Raw genomic sequence first — 27,877 nt, 5'->3', positions numbered from 1 at the left:
CGCCTATATACAGAGCAGCACCTGCTGTATATATATGGCTGTATATTGCGGTGTGGGGAGGAGATGCACATGCCTATATATTCACACCCCGTTACACTTCTGAGCAATTTTTTTAACTTTGCAAAAACTTGGTGATGATGATTGAAGATGTTAATGAAAGAAAACAAGAGCAGCAAAAATGATAAGTTAAATTAAAGGGTCTGTCATTTGAAAGAACCTAATATTAAAACCTAATTCTGTAGCTACAGAGATTTTTATGACGGGTGACCCAGTGCCTGACATTTGTTTGAAATGTAATTTATTGCTAAAGTTATCCTGATGGGGGATCATTTATTTCATTTTTGCTAAAAAAAAAAAAAAAATCAAATAGAAGCAATTATGTTTAAATGCAGAAGTACATTACAGAGTTATTATATTTTGTGCTGAATAATCTGTGCTATATAGTTTCCCTGCCATTGATAACCAATATAACGTTAATATACTAGTTATATACAGTATAACAAGTGCATCATTTCTGTAGGATTTACAGGTACTATGTAACAATTGAAATTACATTGCTGGCACTATGTACAGGAAATGGGTGTGGTGGGATGCCCATCGGTGCCTTTGCCATTGATGGCAAAAATGCAACTGGCCATCGATAGTGTAAGACTATCCAATGGGTGACCATCGATAGTTTTATATATCGATGGTCCTCTATTATGTTTGAGTGATTGGCCTGTTGACCAATCAAAACATGTGGGTGGAGCTATGCTCTGTGTCCCGGCACTTTGAAAAATAAAAGAAAGCAAAACATTGGTTTTGCTGTGCCATCAATGTAGGGAAACCATCTGGTTCTCCCCCATCGATGGCAAAAGTATTCGAGATCGGCCATAAACCATCAATGATTTTAAATTATCGATGGTCGATGGCCATCCCTAGTGTGGAGTGTAGATATACCTCATATGGTCGACATGCAGTAGGTTGACATGTAACGATGAGACACTGTGGAAAGTCGACAGGTACAAAGGGTGAAAGAGTCAATACAAGTTGTTTCTTTTAGATTTTGTGCATCATTTTGTATATTTCATCATATGTGACTAGGGATGCCAATTCCAGGGCATTTTTTTCAATCCCAGGAATCGGGATAGAAAGATGCTCAATGCTAGGATTCCTAAAATCCTGGGATTGGCCTCCCTAATAAAAAAAAAATGCCCCCACCCCGCACATTTACTCACGTGGGTGGGGTGGCTGGGAGGAGGGTGGCAGTGCTTCCAGGAGCAACTGAGCGGCGTGGCACATCACGCTGTGAAAAGCCATAGATGGGAGAAGCCGCACAGCGTCTGAGCGAGTGCACAGATGCTGCACATGCACAGTCAAATCTGAATTTCCAGGATTGAAGTTTCAAATCCTGGGGTTCAAATCCCAACAATTTTAGGGCCAAATCCCTGTGAAACCAGGATTGGCCACCCCATATGTGACCGCAATCAGTGGCTCGCTTTGATCGACACATTTATGGCAGGGTGGCTTGGTCCGCTACAACAGAACTAGCCACAGGCTGTTTATTCCCAGTTGTAATCCACAACAATAGTAAATCAAATATCAGTTGGGAAAACATGTAAAATAACATGTGACAACCATTTAAATGTACCATAATCTGTATTTTGAACCTGTCAGCCTTAAACACTATCAGTTTTGTACCTATTGACTTTTTGTACCTGTGGATGCATATCAACCATATGGTGATGACCGACTGGCTGTTAATCTAGAGTAGACACCATTGACCTATTATCAGAATACCATAGGAAACTACACAATTTCCTGTCTATGAAACAGTACAAATGCTTCTACACTTGTTGGGAGTTAAGACAATTGCTTAATTCTGCTGTAAAGTATCTCTGAAACATGGTAATATATAGGTGCATATGATGCTGCAATCACACTGCAAAACCTGCTTTAACCCGGTTTTTGAAACATTTAAAAAAACGGGTCAAAGCAGGTTAAACCCCTTTCAAGCCCCTTTCAGACCGCACATAAAGGGCCTTATTCCGATTTCATCGGTACTGCGCACATTCGCATGCAGTACCGATGTTGTGCGTCTGCGCATGTGCAGGCGCATGGTGCGTGCACCCACGTCGCCGGGTGCACGCACCCATGGCAGCGAGGGGGGGGGCGGAGATGGGCGGGGAGCGCTGGGCTGCCCCATTACCATTTGGGAATGCCCAGCGTTCCATGGGCGTTTCCATGAGAACGCTGGGCGTTCTCATGGTAATGAGGCAGTGATGCGGGTGTGTGGGCCGGGTAGCTGACAACACCGGATGTCAGCTGCCCGCCCATATCACGCCAGCATGCACGCAAATGTAAGTAACTCAAAAGTCACTTATATAAGCGTGCACGCTAAACATCATTCGATGGTCACCGACCATCGAATGATGTGGGCAGACACCCCAGCAAAGCGAATGGATGTTTATGCAAAACAGGGTGGCGGGGGGGGGGGGGGGGTGTGCGTTCGCCGGGCGGGGTTTGGTGGACTCGCAAGGCTGCGAATTCGCAGCCTTGCGAATCAACCTGAATAACCCCCAAAAGCCGGTATTTAGAGCATGGCACTGATGTCCAGCTCCATGCATATCTAATGAGCGGGACCCAGCGCAGTGTTTATTTAATGAGTAGGTCCCCGCCCCCTGCATATGGAATGAGCAAGTCCCCCTCATTCCATATTCAGGGGACGGGGACCCGCTCATTAAATATTCACTGCACAGAGTGGGTCCCGCTTATTTCATATGCAGGGGGCGGTGACCCGCTCATTAAATATTCACTGCACTGGGTCCTGCTGCTCATTCGATTTGCATGGAGCAGGACCAGCTCAGTGCTGTCTGTTGGCTGGGTCCTAAATACCGTTTCAGACTGCAAAAAAACGGGTCTGAAACGGGTAGGTCCCTGCTTTTTTACTGTTTCCAAATACCTTTTTTTTTTTTAGGGGGGGGGGGGGGAAACAATAAATTCAGAGTGGACCTTTTAGACCGCACATATGACCATTTTGAAACGGTAAAGAAAAGGCAAAATACTGGGTAATATGTGAGGTCTGAAAGGGGCATTAGTGGTATAGTGGGTTACAGGGCAGGGCAGTATATAATAAAATAGAATACAATCCTTGAACACATAGGTTGCAGGGGCAAACGCAGGATTTTCAGATGGGGGTTTCCAGAGGGGCGGAACAAAGCACGGAGATGGACACTTAGGTGACCCAGTATATGCCGGGTCAGTTAAAGTATTATAGATAGACCAAATGTATATAAATAGTAATAATAAATATATATATATACACATAGCAGCAGAGTAGACCCCTGGGCATAGCAATGTATTTGGGCCCCTACCTATCCTCCAGTGGTAGGGGTGGGGGGTGCTATGAGCGGAAGCTTTGATGTCCCGCGGGTAGTAGGGGTATTATATCAACCGATCAGCATGTAGGGCTCAGTAATCTCCACTAATTACCCCTTTACTGCACAGATGGTGGGAGATGAGGTGGGAGAAGGGGGCATTGGGCTGAATGAAGGGGTCCCAATGCATAACTTCCAGGGTGGTAGAGGATGTTTAATACGCAGAGGAGGGGTGTATAGTGGAGTGGGCTTATTATTCATAATTTTCTGGTGGGAGAACAGCTTGCTTGACTGCAGATATCTCCAGTTCCCAGAACTAGATTTAATGGAATTAAAAACTAGAGAATCCCACCTACCAAATGGTACTGGGGACTAGGGGATCAGATTTCAGGAGGCAGAGCAATCCGCCAACGAGTATACAAAACTACACACCAGGTGTGTGGAGCTGGAGCAGTAACCAGCTGCTTGAAGACTGATATCTCTGGTTCTGGGCAAAGTAGAGACCAGCTTCTAGTGTCCCTCAAAGGGGGAGAGTCCCAGCTTTTGGAATATACCCTCAGAAAAACACTAAGTCAGACAGAAACTGAAATATCTGACTGGGGAGCGCAATTAACAGGCTTGGATGGGGACCACTGCTTTGAAGTCAGATATCTCCGGTTCCCGAGGGACGATTTTTGTACCTATGGAAAGAGAGGACTCTCAGCTTTCAGACTAGGGCCCTCAGATTCCTGGGGGGGTGGGGGGTGTTTCTGGGTACCCAGAAACCCCCCCTGCGTGCGCTACTGGGTTGGGGCACTTGAAGTGCAGAATACAACAGGAGAACAGGTGACATTCTTATAAAAAAAAAAATGTTTTTTGTGTGTAGTTTAGGAATGTTTAGCCATATTATGGAATATATGTGTGGATGTATGCCACCCAGCCATATGTACCACTGTGTCTCCCCTGTCTTGCACACTGCATAGCAACCTAAAACTGTACTGTCCCTGCTTAACTGTTACCTACCTGGCTGTTTGCAATTACCAGTGGCGCCATTGTTGGCTGCCTAGGCACTGTGCAGCTCGGTGGGTAGGTGTTCCCTGTGTAATAACTGTACTGACTTTGCTTATATTGTTACCTACCTGGCTGTTGCAATGACCAGTGGCACAGCTGATGGCTGCCTAGGCACTGTGCAGCTCAGCGAATATATGTTCCCTGCGTCTATAACCCCCAGGGCTTATGTTTTACCTAAATGGCTGTTGCACAGCAATCCAAATCAAATTCCTAGTATACGCAAGTATACCTGGCCAATAAAGCTGATTCTGATGTGTGATCAACCTCGACCTCTTCCATGTAGAAACAGCGATGTCTGATATTTGCAGGAATTATTAAATATGTCTGTTATTTGCTGTAATACAGAAATAGTCCAGCACATTTATGAATCCTTCAGAATTATATCTAAAACAATTCCGCAATTCTGACTTAAAATGGGTTAAAAAGCATCATAGAACATGTAATGCATCAGAGTCTCAGACTTCCAGTAGCCTGCTGACATTAAAAGGTCCTCTGTAGTCTGGGTAATTCCCTTTATTTGCCATTATCACAAATTGTATTGCAAAAGGTGGGGACAAAAGTGAGATTTGGACTGCCATGTATGTACAAAGGCAATTTCTGACACCCTGACAAAAAGGGTCTGTATTACTCAATGATTTGGGGTAAGTGGCAAATAACTCAGTGTCTAGGCACTGCCTGAATCATATATCCACCTACAATGCTTATTATGCATTAAACTAGACATATATATATATTTTTTTCTCGGTGTGTGTGTGTGTGTGTGGGGGGGGGGGGGCGGGAGTAGCATGATTACTGTATATTTTAACATATATTTTCATAATCCATATAATAACCATTACCATGCTTGATGGTCATGCAATTCCATTGTATAACATGTACACATGGTGTTTTGTAGAGCTATTTAGAGTAACACCAATTGCTATATTTAAAAAAAAAAAAATTCTAATCCATATCATGTTTATTGAAGAGCTATCTGAGGAAGCACACGGGGGAAGTCTGACAGCTTATGATGGAGCATACAATTGAATCATCATCTGGAAATACAGATATTACCCAGCAAACAGACGATGAGAAACAGGGAATTGCAGCTGAATTGAGGCAAGAAATGGTTAATATTGTGGAAAATGAACTGAATGAGAAAATATTTTACCATGATAACCAACACTCCATAGTTGAGAGTGAAGAGGTACAAAGCTTGGACCAAAACCAACAAGTAGAAAATGATGAGTCATCAGATAACTTGGTGGATCAACATAACAATCAGAAAATAATAGATTTAAAAGACAAACCACCAGATTCGGAAATGCCATTTTCCCAAGAACAACATGTTGCAGAAACAGCACCTGAACATGTTTTAAATCAGGATTTATCGATAATAGAGCAACAGAGTGTAGAGGACAGTTCTCATTCAGTAGGACTTCAGACAACCCCAGAGGTCAGCAATGAGCTACAAGAAGAAACAACACAAGCCCAACCAGTTGTGCAGGAAGACAACATGCAAACATCATATAAATTAAAGGAGTACACTGTGGTTCCAGAAGAGCAAGAGCCTAATCTCCAGCTAAGTTCTTCTGAGAACCAAGAACTTGAAAAGAAAATGTCTTCAGATGTGTCCACTGCTACGGCTACAGGTATTGTCATTTTTGTGTTACAGTGGATTTAAGTTACTTACTTTAAACTAATATTTGAATTTGAATGGTGAGGAGCAGCACTAACCTTTCATTATATTGCCTAGTGATAATACAATTGTTATGTTGTTGGTATATCTATCTGTGCTGAACAGAAAGATATATTGCTTATTTACTAACAAGATAATAATAGAGATGTGCGGCGGCCACTTTTTCGGGTTTTGGTTTTAGATCTGGATCTCCCTTCGTGTTTTGGATCTGGATTGGTTTTGGCAAAACCACCCTTGTGGGTTTTGGTTTTGGATCTGGATTTTTATGCCGCTAAAGTATTATTAACCTCAATAACATTAGTTTCCACTCATTTCTAGTCAATTTTGATCACTTCACAGCTTACAAAATTGTTTTCATTTACTGTAGTTGGGCCAAAAGGGTATACCGAGGTAGCTGGATGACTAAGCTAAGCGACAGCAGTGGGCATCACATACATGTGGACCTTACACTTCCAACCTGGCACATCTTGGAAGCAGAGCGGCACTGCAGGGGCAGACAGGGTGGCAGTTTAATAAACTATCCCAAAAAAAGAGAAATGCTATAAAGAGCAAAAAATAAAAAGAGGTATCGGCCTTGTCATGACTGGTGGTAGCAGCTTCAGCACTTCTATCACTATTTCCTCCTCCATCATCCTCCAAAAATGTGTTTTTATTTTATTTATTACTTTTATTTATTTTTCTTACTTTACACTGGACACAGCCTGTCACACTGGACACAGCCCCTTGGACACTGGACACTGCCCCTGGACACAGCCCCTGGACACTGCCACTGGACACAGCCCGTCACCCTGGACACAGCCCCTCGACAATGGACACAGCCTCTGGACACAGCTCCTGTACACTGGACACAGCCATCACACTGGACACAGCCCCTGGACAATGGACACAGCCTCTGGACACAGCTCATGTACACTGGACACAGCCATCACACTGGACACAGCCTCTGGACACCACCCCTGGACACAGCTCCTGTACACTGGACACAGCCATCACACTGGACACTGCCCCTGGACACTGCCCTTGGACACTGGACACAGCCCATCACCCTGGACACAGCCCCTGGACAATGGACAAAGCCCGTCACCCTGGACACAGCCTCTGAACAATGGACACAGCCTCTGGACACAGCTCCTGTACACTGGACACAGCCGTCACACTGGAGACTGCCAATGGACCTTGCCCCTGGACACTGGACACAGCCCGTCACCCTGGACACAGCCCCTGGACAATGGACACAGCCCGTTACCCTGGACACAGCCCCTGGACAATGGACAGAGCCTCTGGACACCGCCCCGGGACACAGCTCCTGTACACTGGACACAGCCGGCACACTGGACACTGCCCCTGGACACAGCCCCTGGACACTGGACACAGCTCCTGTACACAGCTCCTGTACACTGGACACAACCCCTGTACACTGGACACAACCCCTGTACACAGCCCCTGTACACTGGACACAGCCCCTGTACACTGGACACAACCCCTGTACACAGCCCCTGTACACTGGACACAGCCCCTGTACACTGGGCACAGCCCCTGTCACACTGGACACAGGCCCTGTACACAGCCCCTGTACACTGGACACTGCCCCTGGACACAGCCCCTGGATACTGGACACAGCTCCTGTACACTGGACACAGCCCCTGTACACAGCTCCTGTACACTGGACACAGCCCCTGTACACAGCCCCTGTACACTGGACACAGCCCCTGTACACTGGACACTGCCCCTGGACACTGGACACAGCTCCTGTACACTGGACACAACCCCTGTACACTGGACACAGCCCCTGTACACAGCCCCTGTACACTGGACACAGCCCCTGTACACTGGACACAAACCCTGTACACTGGACACAAACCCTGTACACTGGACACAGACCCTGTCACACTGTACACAGGCCCTGTCACACTGGACACAAGCCCTGTCACACTGAACACAGCCCCTTGTACACTGGCCACTGCAGCCCCTGTACACTGGACTTGTGTACAGCAGCCCCTGCAGACCCTAATCGAGTGAGAAGCAGCAAAATAATATATTATTATTATTATAGCACAGCACACAGCACAGAGCACAACCACCCTCTTCCCTCTCCTATGCTGGAGTAAAGATGGCGGGGCGCGCGTGCATCTTATATAGAATCCAGATCCCGCGAGAATCCGACAGCGCGATGATGACGTTTTGCCTCGTTTCCGGTCCGGAATTTAGGCGGGATCTCCCGGAGATCCGGACCCGCTCATCTCTAGATAATAACCCTGATAATGATGAAATATTGAATATATCTTTTTTTTTATTCTAGTTAAGATGATTTTAGCTCCCAGTGGTCAAGTGGTCACTGTTGCATTTTCAATTGGAGATTCCGTGGAAAACCTTAAGAAATACTTTGCATCTCAAATGAAAATACCAGAAACTGTCATACAAATAGTGTTTGAAGGTAAGTAAAATTGGATGGAAATGTTAAATAAATATTCTGTACATTTTGCACTACTGCATTATACTGTATTATAACCTGTGGCGGGGGGGGGGGGGGGGGGGGGGGAGTAATGGTAATGTGCAGAGAGGGTTAGAATCGGGTGAGTTATCTTATTTTTGTGCAGGGCAAGTTCTGGCAGCTTAATTTGTAAACTGCAATATAGATTTCAATTTGAACACACCCCACGCAAATCTAATTCTTACTGCACATGTTACATCTGCCCCACCTGCAGTGCACATGTTTTTTTTCCATTTTAAGAACAAATTTGCCCTGCGATCAAGTTTGAATTAGGCCCTTTATTTGCAAGGACACATGGGGTGAAATTTAATAGGATGAGAGATTCAGAAAGTGAGAGATTTAGTAAGAAATCTCCAGGTTTTTTTAAGCAGCAATCATTTACACAGCAAAATCAAACTGGTTTTGCAGTGTAAATGATTGACACTTAAAAAAAACCTGGAGATTTCTTACCACATCTCTCATGGGCCCCATACATCAGCAATCACAATTTATGGATTTCCAGATACAGGGATTTTTTGGCCAGATAAATGGATTTTACAATCTATCTGACTTTGCCCACACATTACAGATTTATTTCAGTGATCGGCAGACTTTTCCATCTAAAGATTGCATCTTCATATCTGGAAATTGCCCAATCGATTTCTGTTCATAATGTAAATAGATGAAGTAGACGAATTGGGAATGCCCACACATATAAAAAAGATCTGCAGATAATACTAGATTATTAAACATGTTTAAAAACCTGATTAAGCAACCGATTGGCGATTTTGATTGTGATTGCCAAAAGGGGAGCCCACACATCTAAAATTAATTGTGGCAATCATCTCCATATCTGAAAATTGTCACAATTAATTGCTGATGTATGGGGCCCTTCACTTTCTGAATCTCTCATCCTATTAAATTTCACTGGGTGACCTAGTCGAGAATGTTATTGGTTGGAGGGTTTCTGAATGCTGTATTTATACAGTAACCTAGTCAGATCTCAGGATGTTCTCTTTCTCTGCAACATCCTCCAGAACTGTCTCAAAACCCAAATGTTATGCAATCATACAAGGTTGGACTGGACCACAAGGAAACCCCCTTGTAGGCCCTACTGCCTGGGGCCCTCCTGCTCTTGGGACTATGGTATATTTTCTACAGTGCATTACCATTATTAATCTGGTATATTATCAAGCATGCACTAGCAGTATTTACTTTATACATGTATAATGAGGCCCAGGTTTGTTAGGCAAACCTCTGCTGCAGCTAGCCACACCCCCTCTGGTGATTAGCTACACCCAGTGGTGTAACTAGATACATGTGGGCCCCATATCAAAAGTTTCTAAGGGCCCCTATTTATCACCTAATGCTGAAAAATGTATACAACAGATGATACTTTGACAGGCAAAGTGGGCCTCTTTCAGCTCTGGGCCCCATAGCAGCTGCACCCCCTGCACCTATGGTAGTTACGCCCTTGGCTACACCCCTAAACAAGGGCCCCTATAACTGTACTCCCCTTTGGGCCCTTCATGTCCCAGTCCGACACCGCCATCATCTTTGCCTCAGAGCTCAGATGGATGTTTGGAGTACTTTCATCTGTTTCTCATGAATATACTTGGTTTTATGAATATACTTGATTATATATATATATATATATATATATATGTATATACATACACTGTATATATATATATATATATATATATATATATATATATATATAAAAATAAATAATAAATTGCATGTGTGCAGCACTCCAACATGTGCAGTGATCGGGGGGGTGCCCGTCTGGATTCACCGTCCTACTGCGGCAGGTGCATAATATAGAAGCTTGGTGGACGGCGGCACTCACAATATGAAATAAATAGTCAGCAGACCAGGGTTAAATCCCAACATTTCAAACCCCTGTGTTTTTTTTTTATCAAGGTGCAAGGTGCATCTAATACACCTTGATAAAAAACCCACAGGGGTTTGAAATGTTGGGATTTAACCCTGGTCTGTTGACTATTTATTTCATATTGTGAGTGCCGCCATCCACCAAGCTTTTATATGTATATATATATATATATATATATACATACATACATACATACACACACAGATGTGTCCATATCATCTAACCTCCTTGCGCGTTAAACAAGCCATGCGGTGTCATGACTTTGTACAGTAGCACTGGGCATCTTTTCTGTGTGACTTTTTCTGTTAAAATTCATCTTACTTACAGAGCAATGAGAATAGGATGCTTAAGCAGCGTATGCTGATTAAAAGGGTATGCGGAATGCCTATGTTAATTAATTATGTGTAAAGCAATGTGTATGTGGACACATCTGTACCTCTAGTTAAGTCATATTACTTTTCAAGTATTGTCCCTGTGTCTTCTTAAATGAGTAAAACTGGGCGCACTGATTGGTCCTGAGGTTTAGTGTATTATGCTTATGTCATTTCACTACATCATTCTCATAAAACTGTAAATATATATATATTTTAATTTGCAGAACAATTTTCTTCATGTTACATGCAGCCAGGGCTGCCGAGAGGTATGCCGGGACCCGGTAAAATTTTGGGTGTGTGGTCTAATTGCAGGAGGTGTGGTCACCTCCTGTGAATAGGCCATGCCCCAAATGTTTAGGGTGTGTGAAAAACACCCTAAAGTCCCCCCCCCTAAGCAGCAGCAGCAGAACACACCTACAGAATGTGCTGTGCTGACAGCATGCTCAGCATGAGCTCTCATGCTGTAGGCATGTGCTGCTGCTTCCCGGGAGGGACGGAGGGGGAAGGGAGTGGTTCGGACCAGGGCCCCCGCCAGGCCCCTCCAGCAAGCCCAGGCCCGGGTAATTAGTACCCGCTCCCCCACCTCTCGGTGGCCCTTCATGCAGCCTATAGTTCAATACATTTTTTGTTACTTTAGGCCGAGTAATTGAAGATCATGAAACTCTAGTGGATCTCGGCATCACACCTCATGGAACGATCCAGCTGGACATGCAATCATTGGATCCTGAAAACTATCCATTCAAAGCTTTGAAATTTCAGCATGAATACAGCATGCCAGATGTCATAACTGTTAGGGTGCACACAGGTTTGTTAAATACTTTCAAACAAGTGTTTTATTCATTTTTACCAATTTTACTTTTGCCTATTTTCCTTTGCTTATTATTTCTTTACATTTTATATGAATTTTTTTAGTAACTTTTCTTTATTTCATATGTGTTTGTGTATCTTTATATGCACAAACCTGGTGAGAGTTGCTTTATTCAGTATTCTAATTTGCCAAATAAGAAATGGCAGCATGAGATAACATCACCCTTACTCCCATGTTATTGCCTGGGCAAAACCTTAAATTCATATTTTACTGTCACTGTAATGTGTTTACTTAGGAGAAGAAACCTATCAGGACATCGCAGTGGAGATTGAAAGGCTGAATTATCGTAAACCATATCTGGGTGGATATCGACATAAAGCTTCCGGTGTAGTGTTCCATCATGCCGGAACACAGACTGTGCCCAAAAAGCGTCCGGATAAAGGAATTGTCGTGTTCTGTAGAGATACTCAGGTATCTTATTATTTGTTGTTTGTTTTCATTTATATTTTACATTTTACTTATGCCCGTTTCCCACTGCAGCTCAAAAACGGTAAATTGCAGATTTTTCAGTGCAAAATACCGTTTAAGGCTGCAGTGGGAAAGTGCCAGAGTTGAAATACCGTTTAAAGTTAAATAGTATTTCAACCCATTTTAAAAACAGAGTCCTACACACTAAAATAACGTTTTTGAGGCAGTGGGAATGCCTCTTAAATGTTATTTAGTGATAACAACAGGCTACCATTCAGTGATAGGCTGTTGCCTGTGTTCTGACCCTCCCCACAACCAGTAGGTTTGTAGGGAGAAGATTGTAGAAGAGTGCACACGTTTTTGGAGCATTGCTGGTGATATTTGGGATGCAGTTACAATCCCTGCGGTCGGAATCCCGGCGTTCAGAATCCTGACGCCGGAATCCCGACCGTCGAAATGCCGACACATTCTCCCTCCGTGGGTGTCCACGACACCCCTGGAGGGAGAATAAATTAGTGTGCCGAGCGTAGCGAGGCACCGGGCCCACTGCGTGGTGAGCGCAGCGAGCCCGCAAGGGGGGGCGATCCACGCCCCCCCCTTGTCGGCATTTCGGCTGTCGGGATTCCGGCGTCGGGATTCTGAACGCCGGGATCCCGACCGCCGGGATTCAATACTGAATCCTGATATTTAATTAATCAAACAGCAGAATGTAAGGAGCTGCAAGACCCTCTCACATGCTAAATCAATCAGCATTACAGCAGAAACAATGACAAAATCCACAGAGACATGTGCTCTGCCAGCCATGGTGATTGCTGCACTAATCCGTCCTGGCCCCTCCCCCTCCTTTTATACTGTGAAAACATCATAGGTGTGTGCCTTTTTAACCCTGAAAAGCCCATTTAAAATGACAGGCACTCATTTCTGCTGTAAAAAGGTTTTGAACAGCTTAAGCGTTTTACCTGCAATGGAAATGGTACTTAAATTATATTTAAAACGGTAATCTGCTGCAGTGGGAATGCTAATACCGTTTTAAATACCATTTTAGATTACCAGTACTTTAAACGGGTCTGCAGTGGGAAAGCAGCATTATACTCTAAATGTTTTCTGCAGGACTATATAAATAAAAATTTTTAGATAAATATAGAATGATTAGATGTTTTATCGATTTGTTGGGGCAATTTGTTTATGTTTTGTAGGTACATTTCATGTCTCCTTGTAAAAGAAGTTTCTAACATTCATAAACATACATTCACAAGTTTATTTGTATTTACTATTTACTACTTTTCCTCCTATATGTGCAACAGATGAAGTCAGTTCTGTAATAAGAGAGATATGACTATTGTAAAAGAAAAGTTTATAAGTAGTTTTCAGTTACTTCTTAGCAGTCTAGGACTATTCATATCGTAATGGCTAGTCCTATAATAGAGATGTGATTAATGGGCCCTTTGCTGTTCATACCCCCATTAATTACCCTAGTTATACCCCTTTCACACTGCACTTGTTAAACAGTACAATGCCATTTTTTTCCCACTTCAAAACGTTTAAGGCTGCAGTGGGAAAGTTGATTTACCGGTTAAAGATAACCGGTATTTTCAAAAAGTTTAAAAAGCAGAGTCCTACACGTTTCAGAGCCGTTTGTTTTGCAGTGAGAATGGCTCTGAAACGGTATTTAGTAAAAACAACAGATTACAGACCTGTGATAGGCTGTCCCCTGCATTCTGCCTTGAAACGTGTTCAGGGGATTAAACGGGTTGACTGATGTGAATGGTACTTAAACGGTATTTAAAATGGTAATCTACTGCAATGTGAAGGCTAGACCCGTTTTAAATACCGTTTAAAAATACCGTTTTTCAAAACGTTTTGGCAGTGTGAAAGCGGTAATATACTTCAGGGCTCACTGCTTACTATGTAAATGGAACTGCTGTAATACCCTTCACAGTGATACCCAACACTACCTCTCAGTCCTGCATGAGCTACTATATATAATCTTGATCACTCTCCCTGATAACAAACTTCTTTTCCTTTAGACTGCATTTGAGAAGAACAAGTTCCAACAGTCAAGCAATACAATGGCAACACAAATGACAAAAATTGGTTGCTATGTAACAAATATAACAGATAAACTATTACGGCCCAATAAGTATATGACAGCCGATGAATTTCACTCAAGAAGATTGAAAGCTGTAAGTACAGTAATTAATTTCTTACATTTCAGATCTAGTCATCAGCAGCATGATAGGGGTCCCTGATATGTACGAATGTGGCCTCATATACTTAGCATTATTGCTGTAGAATAGCAACTTTTTCCTTATACAGTATTTTTGTCTTATCACACAGCAGATGCAGCAAAGCACCACTCCGTCTGTAACCAGGATGCGACTTTAACCACACTGAAATTAGTTTTAAATAGGTAGAAAGTCGCAGATGAAGCACAACATAACTTGACAAAAATATGTGTACACATCGTAGCACTTTGCATACATAGTCAGACGCCACATAAGTGTACTGTGTCCCCTCACATGGCTCGCCTCGCTCGCCATGCTTCAGGCATGGTGCCTCACTATGCTCGGCACAATATTTTATTCTCCCTCCACATCCTAGTGGATGGTAGGGTATGAAAAACCACCTTTTATGAAGAAAATCCTTTTAAGACCTTTGGCATGTTGATCTAAAGTCCCTGTCGACCTATAGTCCATGTAGACCTAAAGGTGCCCATACACAGTATGTTTTTCAGGTGCGATGTGCGCTCCCATCGCACAGCTCAAAAAATATGTGCTGCACATACTTTTTAAACTAGGTTCAGATTGCATCGCAGGCAAATCATATGCGATGCGATCTAGCCCAAAACGCATTCAATTATTGTACCGTGTATGGTCACCTTTAGCCATGTTGGCCTTTTATAGGTGTCAACCTATGGTCTGTCAACCTAAGGGTGTCGACCGAATACAGGTCGACCAACTGACTGTATCCCGTGTACAATATATCATTCTGATCTACGTTGGAACTGATATGAGTTACTCAGATGGCTGATTATTTCTAATGTGATCCAATGGCTACATCTTCTGACACAGCTGTGAAACACAAATGCCCGCAGGAGGCGTCTATTTACAAAAGACGCCTCCTGCTTTATTACCATGGTTAGTAATGGGGGCTGTGACAGCTGTCGAAGCTGCTTTTGAATACCACCCACCTCTGAATCAGCCCCATAGTAAGTAGCTGTTTTACACTACAGTACATCACTATAGCCATATGACCTGAGTGACAATAAAAGTAACATTGTGATACACTTTCAGTCAGGCAGCGTTTAACTGTTCGTTAGGCTGCGAACATACGCAGCCTAGCCAACAGGTCTGAATCAGGCCCTATATGTGTTTACCAATGTAAATGATGCATCTTCTCATTTCAGATCTGTTTGCTGCGAATATTAGATGTATTTTGGGATCTAGAAATGCCTGCTGTTTGATGTTCTCAGCTCGTGATTTTGTTTTTGCCATTGTTTTGTTATCTCCAGTTGTAATGATGTGCTTACTCTTTGCCATAATTAATAGCTGCCCTTTGAGGCACAGAATCATTTAATACATATTTTACTGTATAATGATACGACACACGGAACACATATTCAAGGCTAATTTGTGGTAATGTATCATCTTATTAGGTGATAGTAATACAGACTTACTTTCGTCGCTTCCATGCTAAAAGAGTTGTGGAGCAACTGAGAGAAGAGAAGAGGCTGAGGATGGAATGGGAGGAAATGGAGGAATTAAGAAAGAAGAAAGAGAAAGAAGAAAGGCTAAGGAAAGAGTATGAGCGTAGAATGAACCCCAAAACCAAGGAAGACTTTGAGCTTCTCTATCATGCTCTTGAATGTAAGTGATCTCTCTCTCTCTTTCTCTCTGTGTATAAACAACCTACCAATGTAAGCTATTGACCGCTATTAAAACCTTGATTCATCAAATTGGTGAGTGCCCTCGAATTTCTACTGTATCTATTGGATTTACCGCCGTGCTGGCTTGCACATTATAGGTGCGGACTTTTTGGAGATTTATATATATATATATATATATAGGTCAGGGAATGAAGCGGCACTCACGAGGCTTTGTGCAAAAGTAGAAAAGTCTTTATTTATCCGACATGTTTCGGGGGGTAACCCTCCCGTCGTCAGGGATATACATACAATGAAAAACCAAGTGCATTTATGCATAGCGTCAGGTACATCTTGACCAATCAAGTGAGTTTAATTTCAAATTGACACTCCCATCACACCTGTGGCCTTGGCTCCCCACGGAGACCATGACCAGTCAGGATAGTGGTCTGGGGTGACGTCAGTAATCACACGTGTTGAGAATCAACAAACTTTCTTATATATAAAGAAAGAATAAAAATAAATCGGTGTTACAATAAACATGGTGATATACAAAAATTTAAAATAAGAAAAAAAGGGGGGGGAAATCAATAAAAATACATGCAGACATCTACATCGATATTGTTAATTACATCGATGTTTTTCACTATACAAGCCCTGCACAATACACGTTTAATGCCAGCTTATTCACGGGGTAGAAATTTGCGGGATTATGTGGTTAAAACTGACATTACCAACCTTTTAAAACCTAAACCCCCAGCTCATTTTCTGTTTAAAACCCCAGGATGCTACAGGTGTGTTGGCTGCACAACCTGTAGTTCAATGCTTACGGGAAATTCTTTCCTGCATCCCTATAGCGGAAAGAAGTACCCTATCAAACATGTGTTAAATTGTTTATCTAAATTCATTGTTTACCTCATATATTGTCCATGCGGACTTATATATGTAGGCAAAACAAAAACCACCTTTAGGGAACGCATGGCCAATCACAGATTGACAATACGTTCAGCCCTAACTACTGGAGCTAGCGATCAACCTGTACCATGACATTTTCTGTCGGCAGGTCATTCAGTAGCTAGTCTCCGCACCAAGATTATTGACCACATACCTGAACCCCGACGGGGTGGCAATAGAAGTCAAATGCTATTGAGATTGGAAAGTAGATGGATCATGAAATTGGAAGCTATGTCACCCCGTGGCTTAAACGAGCAGCTGGGGTTACACTGCTTTCTATGAGATGACCAATGCGTTTATTTAATATTCTATTTGTACTGTTGGTGGACTTGGTCAATATATTGTCTCCTCAACCAAATGTTCATTCATTTTTACCTTCTAACTGAGTTGGGATAACTTCGTGCAATTAATCTATACCGTTTTGCTTATTCTTGTATAGTGAAAAACATTGATGTAATTAACAATATCGATGTAGATGTCTGCATGTATTTTTATTGATTTCCCCCCCCCTTTTTTTCTTATTTTAAATTTTTGTATATCACCATGTTTATTGTAACACCGATTTATTTTTATTCTTTCTTTATATATAAGAAAGTTTGTTGATTCTCAACACGTGTGATTACTGACGTCACCCCAGACCACTATCCTGACTGGTCATGGTCTCCGTGGGGAGCCAAGGCCACAGGTGTGATGGGAGTGTCATTTTGAAATTAAACTCACTTGATTGGTTAAGATGTACCTGACGCTTTGCATAAATGCACTTGGTTTTTCATTGTATGTATATCCCTGACGACGGGAGGGTTACCCCCCGAAACATGTCGGATAATTAAAGACTTTTCTACTTTTGCACAAAGCCTCGTGAGTGCCGCTTCATTCCCTGACCTACATGGGAACTGCTGCTTCCAAAGAAGGCACCGGAGCCGTTCACTGCATACACCCTGTGAGTGCCGGATCAAATCCTGAATATATATATATATATATATATATATGTGTGTATTTGTATAGCATAACATGTAAATACATAAATAAATAAATAAAAAACCCCATTGGGGTTCATGCTTGTTGGACAGAATTCTAAAATCTGTTTAAGAACCTAAAAAAGGTGCCATATGCTTAGATTGAAGAGCTGACCATATTCTGTGTAAGATAAGTGGCATATCCAGATAGAAGATATCATTTCAGCCTTCCAGTTGACCAAGCTTGTGGCATGAATGGTTATGTTCCTTTGTGAATATCGTGACCTCTGTGCTTCTGGGGGAGGATATCATCTCAGCTTGTGCACTCTCAGGCCAGCCCTGGCCTGCTCTTGGCACACTAGCATGTGCACCTGTATATTCCAGTATAGAACAGGAGTATATGCACAATGTGTATACCAGAAATTGAGGCTTCATGGTAGTAGTAGTAGCAAATGCTAATGTTACAGTACACAAGTCATATCGTATATAATATGAGGGAATTCTGGTGTTTTGTTTGCCGATGGACACTAGATGGCGCCCAGTCAGAGCTGGCATTATTGTTATGCTGTTCCATCATGGGCTGGTAAAGTATGTTATAATGTCTGTCTATGTCTGCACAGCATTAGTAATAAATCATAAAGTTGCATTGACAATGTAAAAGGAAATTATAACTAGATGCAAATACAAAATTTAAATACTAATTAAGTGCAAATGAATAAATACATCTGCTGCTTTCTGCCGCAGTCTGATAATATATATATTTGGTACAATGGACCAAATGTATTAAACCATAACAAGTGATAATACGGAGAGTGATAAAGAGGGATAAAGGACCAGCCAATCAGCTCCTGACTGCTCCTGACTGCCATGTTATAGGCTGTGTTTGAGAAATGGACCCAATTTACTAGACCTTTATCACTCTCCACTTTATCACTTTTTAACATTTGGCCCAATGTGTATAGAGGGCAGCAGCCACACAGTAGTACTAATAGTATCAGCTGACTGACTTGAGATGCACTTAGCAACTCAGACATGGCTGCTGATCATCATCACCAGCAGTTTGTATCTTGCGCTAGGAGTTGAGCATCTGCAGGTGTCCACAGCTAGACAAGTGCATGTGCATCTTTATCTTGATCTGTATGGGATGTATTTGCTCTTGTACTTATTCCTCACTTACGTATACCCTTTCAGACTCCATTCTGCCTCTGTAAGCACCCAAAGTCATTACCTCAAAATGCATTCCAGTTGTGATAGGGACGGGTGTTTGTGGGCATGTGCACTTTGTGAGGAAAAATTCAAAAAAAGATGTATGAATCAGTGATAAGGGTGGAGAAGTGATAAAGTGCCTAGTACTTTATCACTGGCCAATCAGCTTCTAACTGTCCCTTTTTAAACCCAGCCTGTAACTTAAAAGTCAGGAGCTGATTGGCTGGTGATAAAGTATCAGACACTTCATCACTTATCCTTTATCACTGCTTCATACATCTACCCTGAGTGTAGTACGTAAAGAAATCGTGTGCCGGATGACTTCCTGACAGTTGGGATTCCGATGTTCAGTAGACCGACGTCGGAATCCCAACTGTTAAATGTCAGACAGTTGGGATTCCGGCTTAAAGGGGCTATTCTCCCTTGTCCATGACCCCCCTAGAGGGAGAAAAGAACCTGTGACGATCACAGCGAGCATGTAAGGGGCATCTTCATGCTTTCCCCCCCTGTCGGAGTACCGGCAATCGGGATTCTGACGTCGCTCTAATGACCGTCGGAATCTCGACTGTCAGACCCCCAAACCACACTCAAAGAAATTATAGCAAAAAGCCATCTTGAGTTGTTTGTTATATGCTAGTGTAAACCTTCTATTTCACCTCATAGCTCCCAGTATGAACTTATACCCCTGAATGAACCTTGAGTTCTCATTCATAAAAATGACTTTACATCTTTTAGATACTTAAGAGGGGTTCTATTGTTGTACATACTACTGGTGTATGTAAAAAAAACTTTTTGAAAGCTGCTGTTCCTGTCACTAGATATCAGGTCTTATCTGCAACATCAAGAGTTGCCCAAGGCAGTTGTCCGTCCAACCACTTTAGTAGCCCTTTCTGCAAAACAACCATTTTTGAATTCTCTTTACTGCAATTTGCTTTTACAAGCCAGGGTATGAGTTGGGAAAGCAGTATGATTCATTTCAATCTGTGAAACAGAGTTGTGAGGCTGTTATTTGAAGTGCAAAAAGATGTTAACGTTCAGTGGAGAACTTATTAAAAAAATATGTCACAGTGCAGCTGTAAGATTAGCTTTTGTAATATTAATGTAATATTGACATTTTCCTGCTTCCAAACTTTCTACGATGAAAAGGCCATGTTCTTTTTTTTCCTACTATATCATTTCACAATAAATAATGAAAAACATGCCCTTACAAACAAAATACACCATGGAACCAGCAGATGCGGCTTGCAGAAGTGTGATATTCTGGGTAAATTAAGGAGATCAAGGTGTAGACTTGGTAATATGTTTTGAATGTATAAAAATACGGTAAATATAGAGCTTGCCCAGCATCACCTGTGTATTTCTAAATATAATTAAGGCTTCTTATATTATGAAGTTTAATTCTATGCATTCTCTTCAGTATGGAGGAAAGAAGAGGTAGAGCGCATTAACCAAACATATACTGGTGCTGAAAGAAAAGCAGCTCTCTGTGCTCTCCTGGACCAAGAGACGCAACTCATCTCCTCCATTGGCAGGCATAAAATAGACGTGGGTCAAGAGAACCATGTGAAAGTTATACAGTCTCTCCTGAACAAGGTCTGTAATGTCACTCTTACTGCATACAGTATATCAGGGATATACATTGTTGTTGGATTATATGGCAAAGTTATTTTTATAAGATCACTATTACTTTTTGTAGTTATTTGATAATTTTTTAACCATCAAAATGTATATATATATATATATAAAACTTTAACAAATACATTCGTTGTTAGGATATTTGTTTCCTGAATCATTGAATTTTCCTATATTACCCCTGCACAATTTTTTCCCTGTATTTTCGGAACTGGCACCGGCTCAAAGAGCCTGGGGCTGGTTACACTTAGAGGGGGGTGGGGGGGTGGGGGGGGGGGTGTTAACTCTTTCTTTAACTTTTACCAATTATTTAATACACTCCTTGTTCTGGAACCAGACAAGTGTGAACTCAGCTGGAACACGACAATATGCAAACTCCATAGAGTTCAGGGCTGCAGGTTATTACTTGTGCACCACAAGAATAGGTTTTCGGCATAGCATTTACTGATTACGGAGATATATATAGAGTTGGATAGTAACTTGTTACAGAAAGATTTAGAGAAAACGGAAAGTGTATCTAAATGGATGAGTGTCTTAGCACAAAAGAAGTGTTACCAGTTGGGTGCGCTTGCAAATTGTGAAACACAGGCACAACACCTAAAACAGCTCATGCTGTGGGCTATGTTGTTTAGAATAACAGGTGTATATTAAAGGTGACTTCACTTTACAAACGTTCCTTACAATGTGATTGTATTGTATATTGTGTTATGTGTAAAGCAAAAGGCAGAGAACAGTTTGGCATCAAATGTAGCCGGAAACCAGATTTATCCAGATTAGCTGTATTGAACTTCGCACTTTATCTCCTTTTAGCAATCATGCAAAGTATAAGTGTAGATCATCTTTGTAGATCATAAGATGTAGTAATTTATTAATAGAGTTAAGTTTATGGGTTTTATATAGCTGTGTATAATTGGAACAATTTAATACATAGATGTCCTTAGGTGACATGTTGTAATTCACAGTCACAGTATGTTTGGTTGATTATACCATACACCTGGTTTCCCTTTAGAAATCACACTTAAGTAGTGATTTAAATGAAGCTATATTATCAAAGCAACTGGGAAGACACTGTGAGAATTGTTTTGCTCAGTAACTGAAATAAGTTTGTGCCAGAAACTACAGTAATGTCATTTTTAATTAGATGCTGGGGTAGACTGACAATCTAGGTAGCTTTAGTCTAACCATACCTGGCATCGCCTGATGTTACATTGCAGACACTGCTATATTTTACAGTATTTGGGCCTCCAGCTGAACGTGCCTGTGTTAGCGCATAATGATGTGACCAGGATAGCGGAGCTGTTTCTTTGCAAATTAGGGTCAAGCAGACAGATGAGTTGATTGCAGTCATTGTTTTCTGCTTTTAGCACAGCACAACAAATCAATTCTTCTTAATGTTATTATGTATAGTGAATTATATTTAGAGTAGGTTTAGATTCATTTTCGTCTTGTAACTTTTATTTTTTACCTGTGATTTACCTATGATTTTGTTTCTTATATAAAGTGCTGTGAACCCAAAAGATGGAAAGCGTTTGATGGAAAAACGACTGAGATGGATACCCAGTTTACTATCCGCGCCAGAGAGCTGCGTGACATCTACACCAGTATTAATACCAAGTCATTCACTAATGATGAGAGGCTTGATGCACTTCTGACACTTAAGCATACTGTCAAGGTAATATCAGTGTCTCTCTAGTTGAATATAAATTTGTTTTGTAATATTGCTACTATACTATCATTTATTTTTTTATTAAGTTACACTATTGGTCAAATGTTTTAGAACACTTGCACTTTTCCAGTTTTTATTAAAATGGTAGAAATTCCGGTCCAGTGAGGTAGAAAGGTCAGATGTAAACTCCCAGAGGTTAACTAGGCCTAAAAGGGGGTCCATGCCGTGCCCATTTATTATATACTTACCTTTCCCGAGTCCAGCATCAACAGTCGCAGCATTGCAAAATTATTGGGAAAATGGCCCCCCTTTTCTCTGAGATTTGCACATACTTGGTAATGATATCACTGGTAAAATGGCCACCACACCATTTCCCTGTAGACTGGTGCAGTGTCAGAGTCTTCTAATGCTCAGAGCAGCACTGTGGGCTATAAAGTATGGGAGGCTCCATAGTCTCTTATACCCCTTTCATACCGGCCTATTTTCCCGTGTTGGCCCTGGGAACGACCTGGGACTAGCGCTGGTGTGAAAGGGTCCCAGGCTGAAATCCCAGGATCGATAGCTAGCAGGGTTGCTCCCGGGACCTTCCTGGGATAGTGGCTGGTGTGAAAGCTACTCACCCGGCTTCCCGGCTTCTCTGCGCTGGAAGAGAGTGCCACCGCTACATCACAGTCAGATCAGTCCCAGCATGTCTGACCCGTGCCTTGATTGATACGCTGCATTGGTTTCTCGGGTAATGCTGTCCATGTGTTGCAGGTCGCACACTGCCAGCTTCTCACCAGCTACTACGGCCTCTGCCATCCTGCTCCTGTGTAACTAGCAGTGCCTGGCCCGACTTCTCCTGTGACTAGGTCAACCTGGATAAGTGCAGGATTACAGCCTTCCAGCCTGGGCTCTGCAAGTGTGTCCCACTGCCGGGCCATCATCATGCCTTGCACCCCTCTCACTGGTACCAAAAGGCCCAAGGACCGGGAGGAATTCCCTACCCCTTTTACACCAGAAAATGCAGAGACTAGACTGGTGTAAAAGGGGCCAACTTGGGAATGTCCCTGCATGATCCCGGGACTGTATTAAGTCCCTGCACTTTCTGGTGTGAAAGAGGTATTAGTATACCCCTGAACTACACACAAAAGTCTACACTCAAATAATGTGAGCCATACATGAGACTAAATATAACATATGTTATTATTAAGAAAAAAGAAACAGAAAATATGATGGAAAAAGTGTGCCTACATGTACATTTAGGGTGACATTCTATGTGTAGCGGTAAAAACCGCATGATTTTTACCGCACCTAATAGCACTTTTTCGCATATTTAATGAGATGCGAAAAACGGCCCAAATAGTGCGACTAGGTGCGATTTGATGTGATTTCTTTAGTCCTGAAAATGTGCGATTTTCAGGTCTGAAAATCGCACATTTGCAGGAAATCGCAATTAAAAAAACAAAAAAACAACTGCGCGGGGTCCCCCGCCAGAGCATAACCAGCCCCGGGCTCATTGAGCCGGTGCTGGTGACATAAAATCACGGTCCCCGACAAATAGGGGTCCCCTTGATTTAATGAAACCAGCACCAGGCTCAAGGTCCGGCGCTGGTTCCCAAAATACGGGGGACAAAATGACTAGGGGTCCCCCGCATTTCAAGAACCAGCACCAGACCCAACCAGCCAGCAGGGTAATGCCACAGCCGGGGGACACTTATTATATAAGGTCCCGCGGCCAAAGCATTATCCCCCTGGCTGATCAGCATGGGCAGGGGTCCTGGGGAAGTGGGGACCCCCCAAAGAAGGGGTCCCCCCTCCAGGACTTACCAGCCCATGCTGAAAGTCCGGGGCTGTCCCCGATGCCCCTGGGGGATAATGCTGATATCCCCATGCTGACCAGCCAGGGGGATAATGCTTTGGCCGTGGGACCTTATATAATAAGTGTCCCCCGGCTGTGGCATTACCCTGCTGGCTGGTTGGGTCTGGTGCTGGTTCTTGAAATGTGGGGGACCCCTAGTCATTTTGTCCCCCGTATTTTGGGAACCAGCGCCGGACCTTGAGCCTGGTGCTGGTTTCATTAAATCAAGGGGACCCCTATTTGTCGGGGACCGTGATTTTATGTCACCAGCACCGGCTCAATGAGCCCGGGGCTGGTTATGCTCTGGCGGGGGACCCCGCGCAGTTTTTTTATTTTTAAACTGTTTAACCCTTTTTTTCCACCAGAACCCTGCACAGATCTCAATGATCTGTGCAGGGTTCTGGCTAATTCGCCCATCAGAACCTCGTCTGATTTTTGGGCGAATTTTAGACACATTTATACAAATCGCATACCATTAAATATGCGATTTGTATACTTTTCAATGTGAAAACATCTGCATGCGATGTGCTGCGAGAAACAGTCATCGCATTTCCAGAATGTCCAATTTGTTGGCCAAAATCGCACTTTTTTCACATTTTCTCAGCTCATTAAATATGCGAAAATGGAAAAACATGCGATTTTGGCCGTTTTTGCAAAAAAAAATCGCAAACAAAAAAAAATCTCACTCCATAGAATGTCAACCACTGTATCTCCTTTGTTTATTGTCTTTGTTTTTAAATAGAACATGTAAAATATTTATTTCATTGAAAGATGATACCAGGTTCCAAAGGGAGATTGCTGGACCAAATAGCAACATTTTGCAAAGCTAGCCTATTCCTAATCCCTAACATTAGAGTTGGTTCAGATTTGCCCAAATTAGATATAATATACAGTAGTAGTGCATTCAGTGATCTTGCACTAAACATTCGGATATTTAGCAGCAAATTCAAATTTGCCATTCTGTCTTCAGAATTATATGGGAAGAGGGGGGCCCTAGACTGCACACCCTGTAATGAGAGGTGATACCTTTCTGAGATATTTAACTATATGCAAGACAGAGGGGGTTTGTAGGTGCACTATGCACTCATTACTGCTAACATATATTCCTTTTATAATTCATTTATGAGGATGTTAGCATACATTTGGCCAAAGACATGTACCTGCCCACCGCGTTAAGGTCTCCTCATTAGAGCAGGTCCCTAGCACTTGTCTTCAGAATTAGTCAGTTCACTTTGCATTAAATGTGCTGTGTTTGCTGTACAAACACACAGGCGTGCTATGCTTATGTTTTATGTCCTGGGGAAAGTATGTAAATGTTATACCTAGGATACAAACTTCTGGGAAAACGGGTATAACCAGATTAGACATTAACAATAAAGGCCTATTCTAGTATATTAATATAGATATATAACCATAGCATTTTCTTGTTAGTTTTGAATCATTTATTGATATTAACGTATCATATTGTAGTTGTATCTCTATAGTTAGTTATGTTCGGTACTTGTTTCCTAGCACGGCGCCAGCGATTTTTATCTTAAGCATCGGGACCAAAAAAATCGCGTTGATCGCATCGCATGCAACCAAATCGCATGCGATGCAATCGATGTGATCAACGCGATTTTTACATTGGAATCAATGTAAAATGGTCCCTGAGACCATTTTACCATTGGGCCCAATGTTAAAAGCCCCCGAAACCCCAATTTTAATTGCATAGCCCGCCTCATGGGTGAAATGGTCCCCTATTGTTAATGCCACCACATGATGAATGCCAACCCGAGGCGTGGTGAGCGCAGCGAGCCCGCGAGGGGCGGCGGTACGCGTCCTCCGACCTTTTCATACCCCCACTATCCATGTCAGCGTGGAGTTGATCTTATATAGTGTGGCGAGCTCAGCGAGCCACCGAGCCCGAAGCATGGCAAGGGGACGCGCATGACTTCACAGGTATTACGCGTTTAATCGCGGGGCCCGCTGCGCTCGCCATGCTTTAGGCTCGGTGGCTCGCTGCGCTCGCCACACTATATAAACTCAACTCCACGCCGACGTGGATAGTGGGGGTAGGAAAAAGTCGGAGGACGCATACCGCCGCCCCTCGCGGGCTCGTTGCGCTTGCCATGCTTCGGGTTGGCGTCAATAGTGGGGTGGCGTTAACAATGGGGGGGGGCATACAATGAAAAATGGGGTCTGGGGGCCATTTAACATTGTACCCTATGTAAAATCGCATTGAACGCGTCGATCGCATCGCATGCCATTATAATGGCATGCGATGGACGCGATCAACGTGATTTTAACATTGACAGGTAATTTAACATTGATCAACGCGATTTTCTCTTTGCCGGCAATAAAGGCTGGTAATTGACAGAATAATAAAGGCTGGTAATTGACGCGTCCATCGCGTTGATCGCATACCTTAAGTACCTAAACTTAAGGTATGCAATTAACCCCGACGGGCACCGTGCTAGGAAACAAGTACCTTATGTTCTATTGTTGTACGAGCTATAAAGCAAATGCCATGTTGGCACCACTTTGCCTGTGTTTCCCTAGCTGTACTTGTAAGGATCAATCCAGTGACTTGATTCATTTACATCTGTGTACTTTAAACACCAGTATTATTCATTGAATTCTGCAACTTGTTATATCTGTACTGAGCAGGTACAGGTACATTTACCCTTAGTAGTAGTAGTAGTAGTCATCAGAAATATGTCTGTATGACCTGAATGGCTAATGTATCCCCAGCCTACACAAATATATATATAATATACAGGGCCGCCGAGAGGAGGGGGAGCAGGTACAGTTTACCTGGGCCCTGGCTTGTCCGGGGGGCCCGGGTCCAGACACACACGCACACACTTTTTTAAAAACGTAAACATTTTCCGTGGCGGCAGGTGCGCCGGGTTTGTGTAGCAACACCCTCTCCACCCTCTCGCAGCACGACTGAAGGGCCCTCAGCAGCAACTTCCTCACCTGTCAGCTATACAGCTGGAGGGTCAGTCCTCCGCACCCCTCCTACTTGCTGTAGCATAGCGGGAGGGCCCTCTGCAAACCCCTCCCCACCCATGGAAGCACAGCAGCTCCTGCCCACAGCACAGTGGGAGAGCCCTCCGCAGCTTTCTTCTCACCCGCTGGCACCGCAGTACAGCCGGAAGGCTCTCCACACCCCTCCCACCCACTTCAGCATAGCGGGTGGGCCCTCTGCAAACGTTCCAGGGCCCGATTAAGGGCCTAATGGGCCTGGAGCTGAAAATGTTCATGGGCCTATTAGCCTATTATGAGAAGTGGAAGAGGTGAGGCCAATGCCATGGAGGAATGTAGAACCCATACACTATAAGCCCCAGTGTCTCCCTACATTAAAAAAGTACAAAAATTACATAAATGTGTAAAATACAAATTGAAATTTAAATACTTATGATTTATGGTCAACCATGTGGCCAGCTGGTGATCATCATGCTGTCATGATGTTAGGTCTATTTTTATGTGGAGGCCTGGAGCTCCATCCATGTAATTGTTAATATGGCCCTAACCCCTCTACACCCGACACCTGTCTATCACACCTGCCAGCAGCAAAGTAGGAGGGTCCACTGCACCCCTCTCTGGCTGTACAGCAAGTGGACTGCCTCATCTCTCTCCACACCCTGCGACCTTCCATCTCAATGGTCCTCACTC

General features: G+C 43.0%; 1 protein-coding gene across 1 annotated transcript in view; it reads left to right on the top strand.

Annotated features, from left to right (window-relative positions):
- Window positions 1–27,877, top strand: part of IQUB (IQ motif and ubiquitin domain containing) — a 39,812-nt gene that overhangs the window by 236 nt on the left and 11,699 nt on the right. The window contains exons 2-9 of the mRNA XM_083179684.1: window positions 5,374–6,037; window positions 8,384–8,518; window positions 11,463–11,630; window positions 11,929–12,104; window positions 14,129–14,284; window positions 15,757–15,967; window positions 20,497–20,672; window positions 22,213–22,383. Of these exons, the coding sequence (XP_083035810.1) occupies window positions 5,413–6,037; window positions 8,384–8,518; window positions 11,463–11,630; window positions 11,929–12,104; window positions 14,129–14,284; window positions 15,757–15,967; window positions 20,497–20,672; window positions 22,213–22,383 (1,818 nt within the window). The 5' untranslated portion in view covers window positions 5,374–5,412. The remainder of the gene's footprint in view (window positions 1–5,373; window positions 6,038–8,383; window positions 8,519–11,462; window positions 11,631–11,928; window positions 12,105–14,128; window positions 14,285–15,756; window positions 15,968–20,496; window positions 20,673–22,212; window positions 22,384–27,877) is intronic.

This window comes from Crinia signifera, chromosome 4 (genome assembly GCF_055691185.1).
Source record: "Crinia signifera chromosome 4, ASM5569118v1, whole genome shotgun sequence".
In the NCBI taxonomy this organism is placed as follows: Eukaryota; Metazoa; Chordata; class Amphibia; order Anura; family Myobatrachidae; genus Crinia; species Crinia signifera.
Note: the sequence above shows the minus strand (reverse complement) of the source record. Positions and strands in the feature narration are given on the sequence as shown.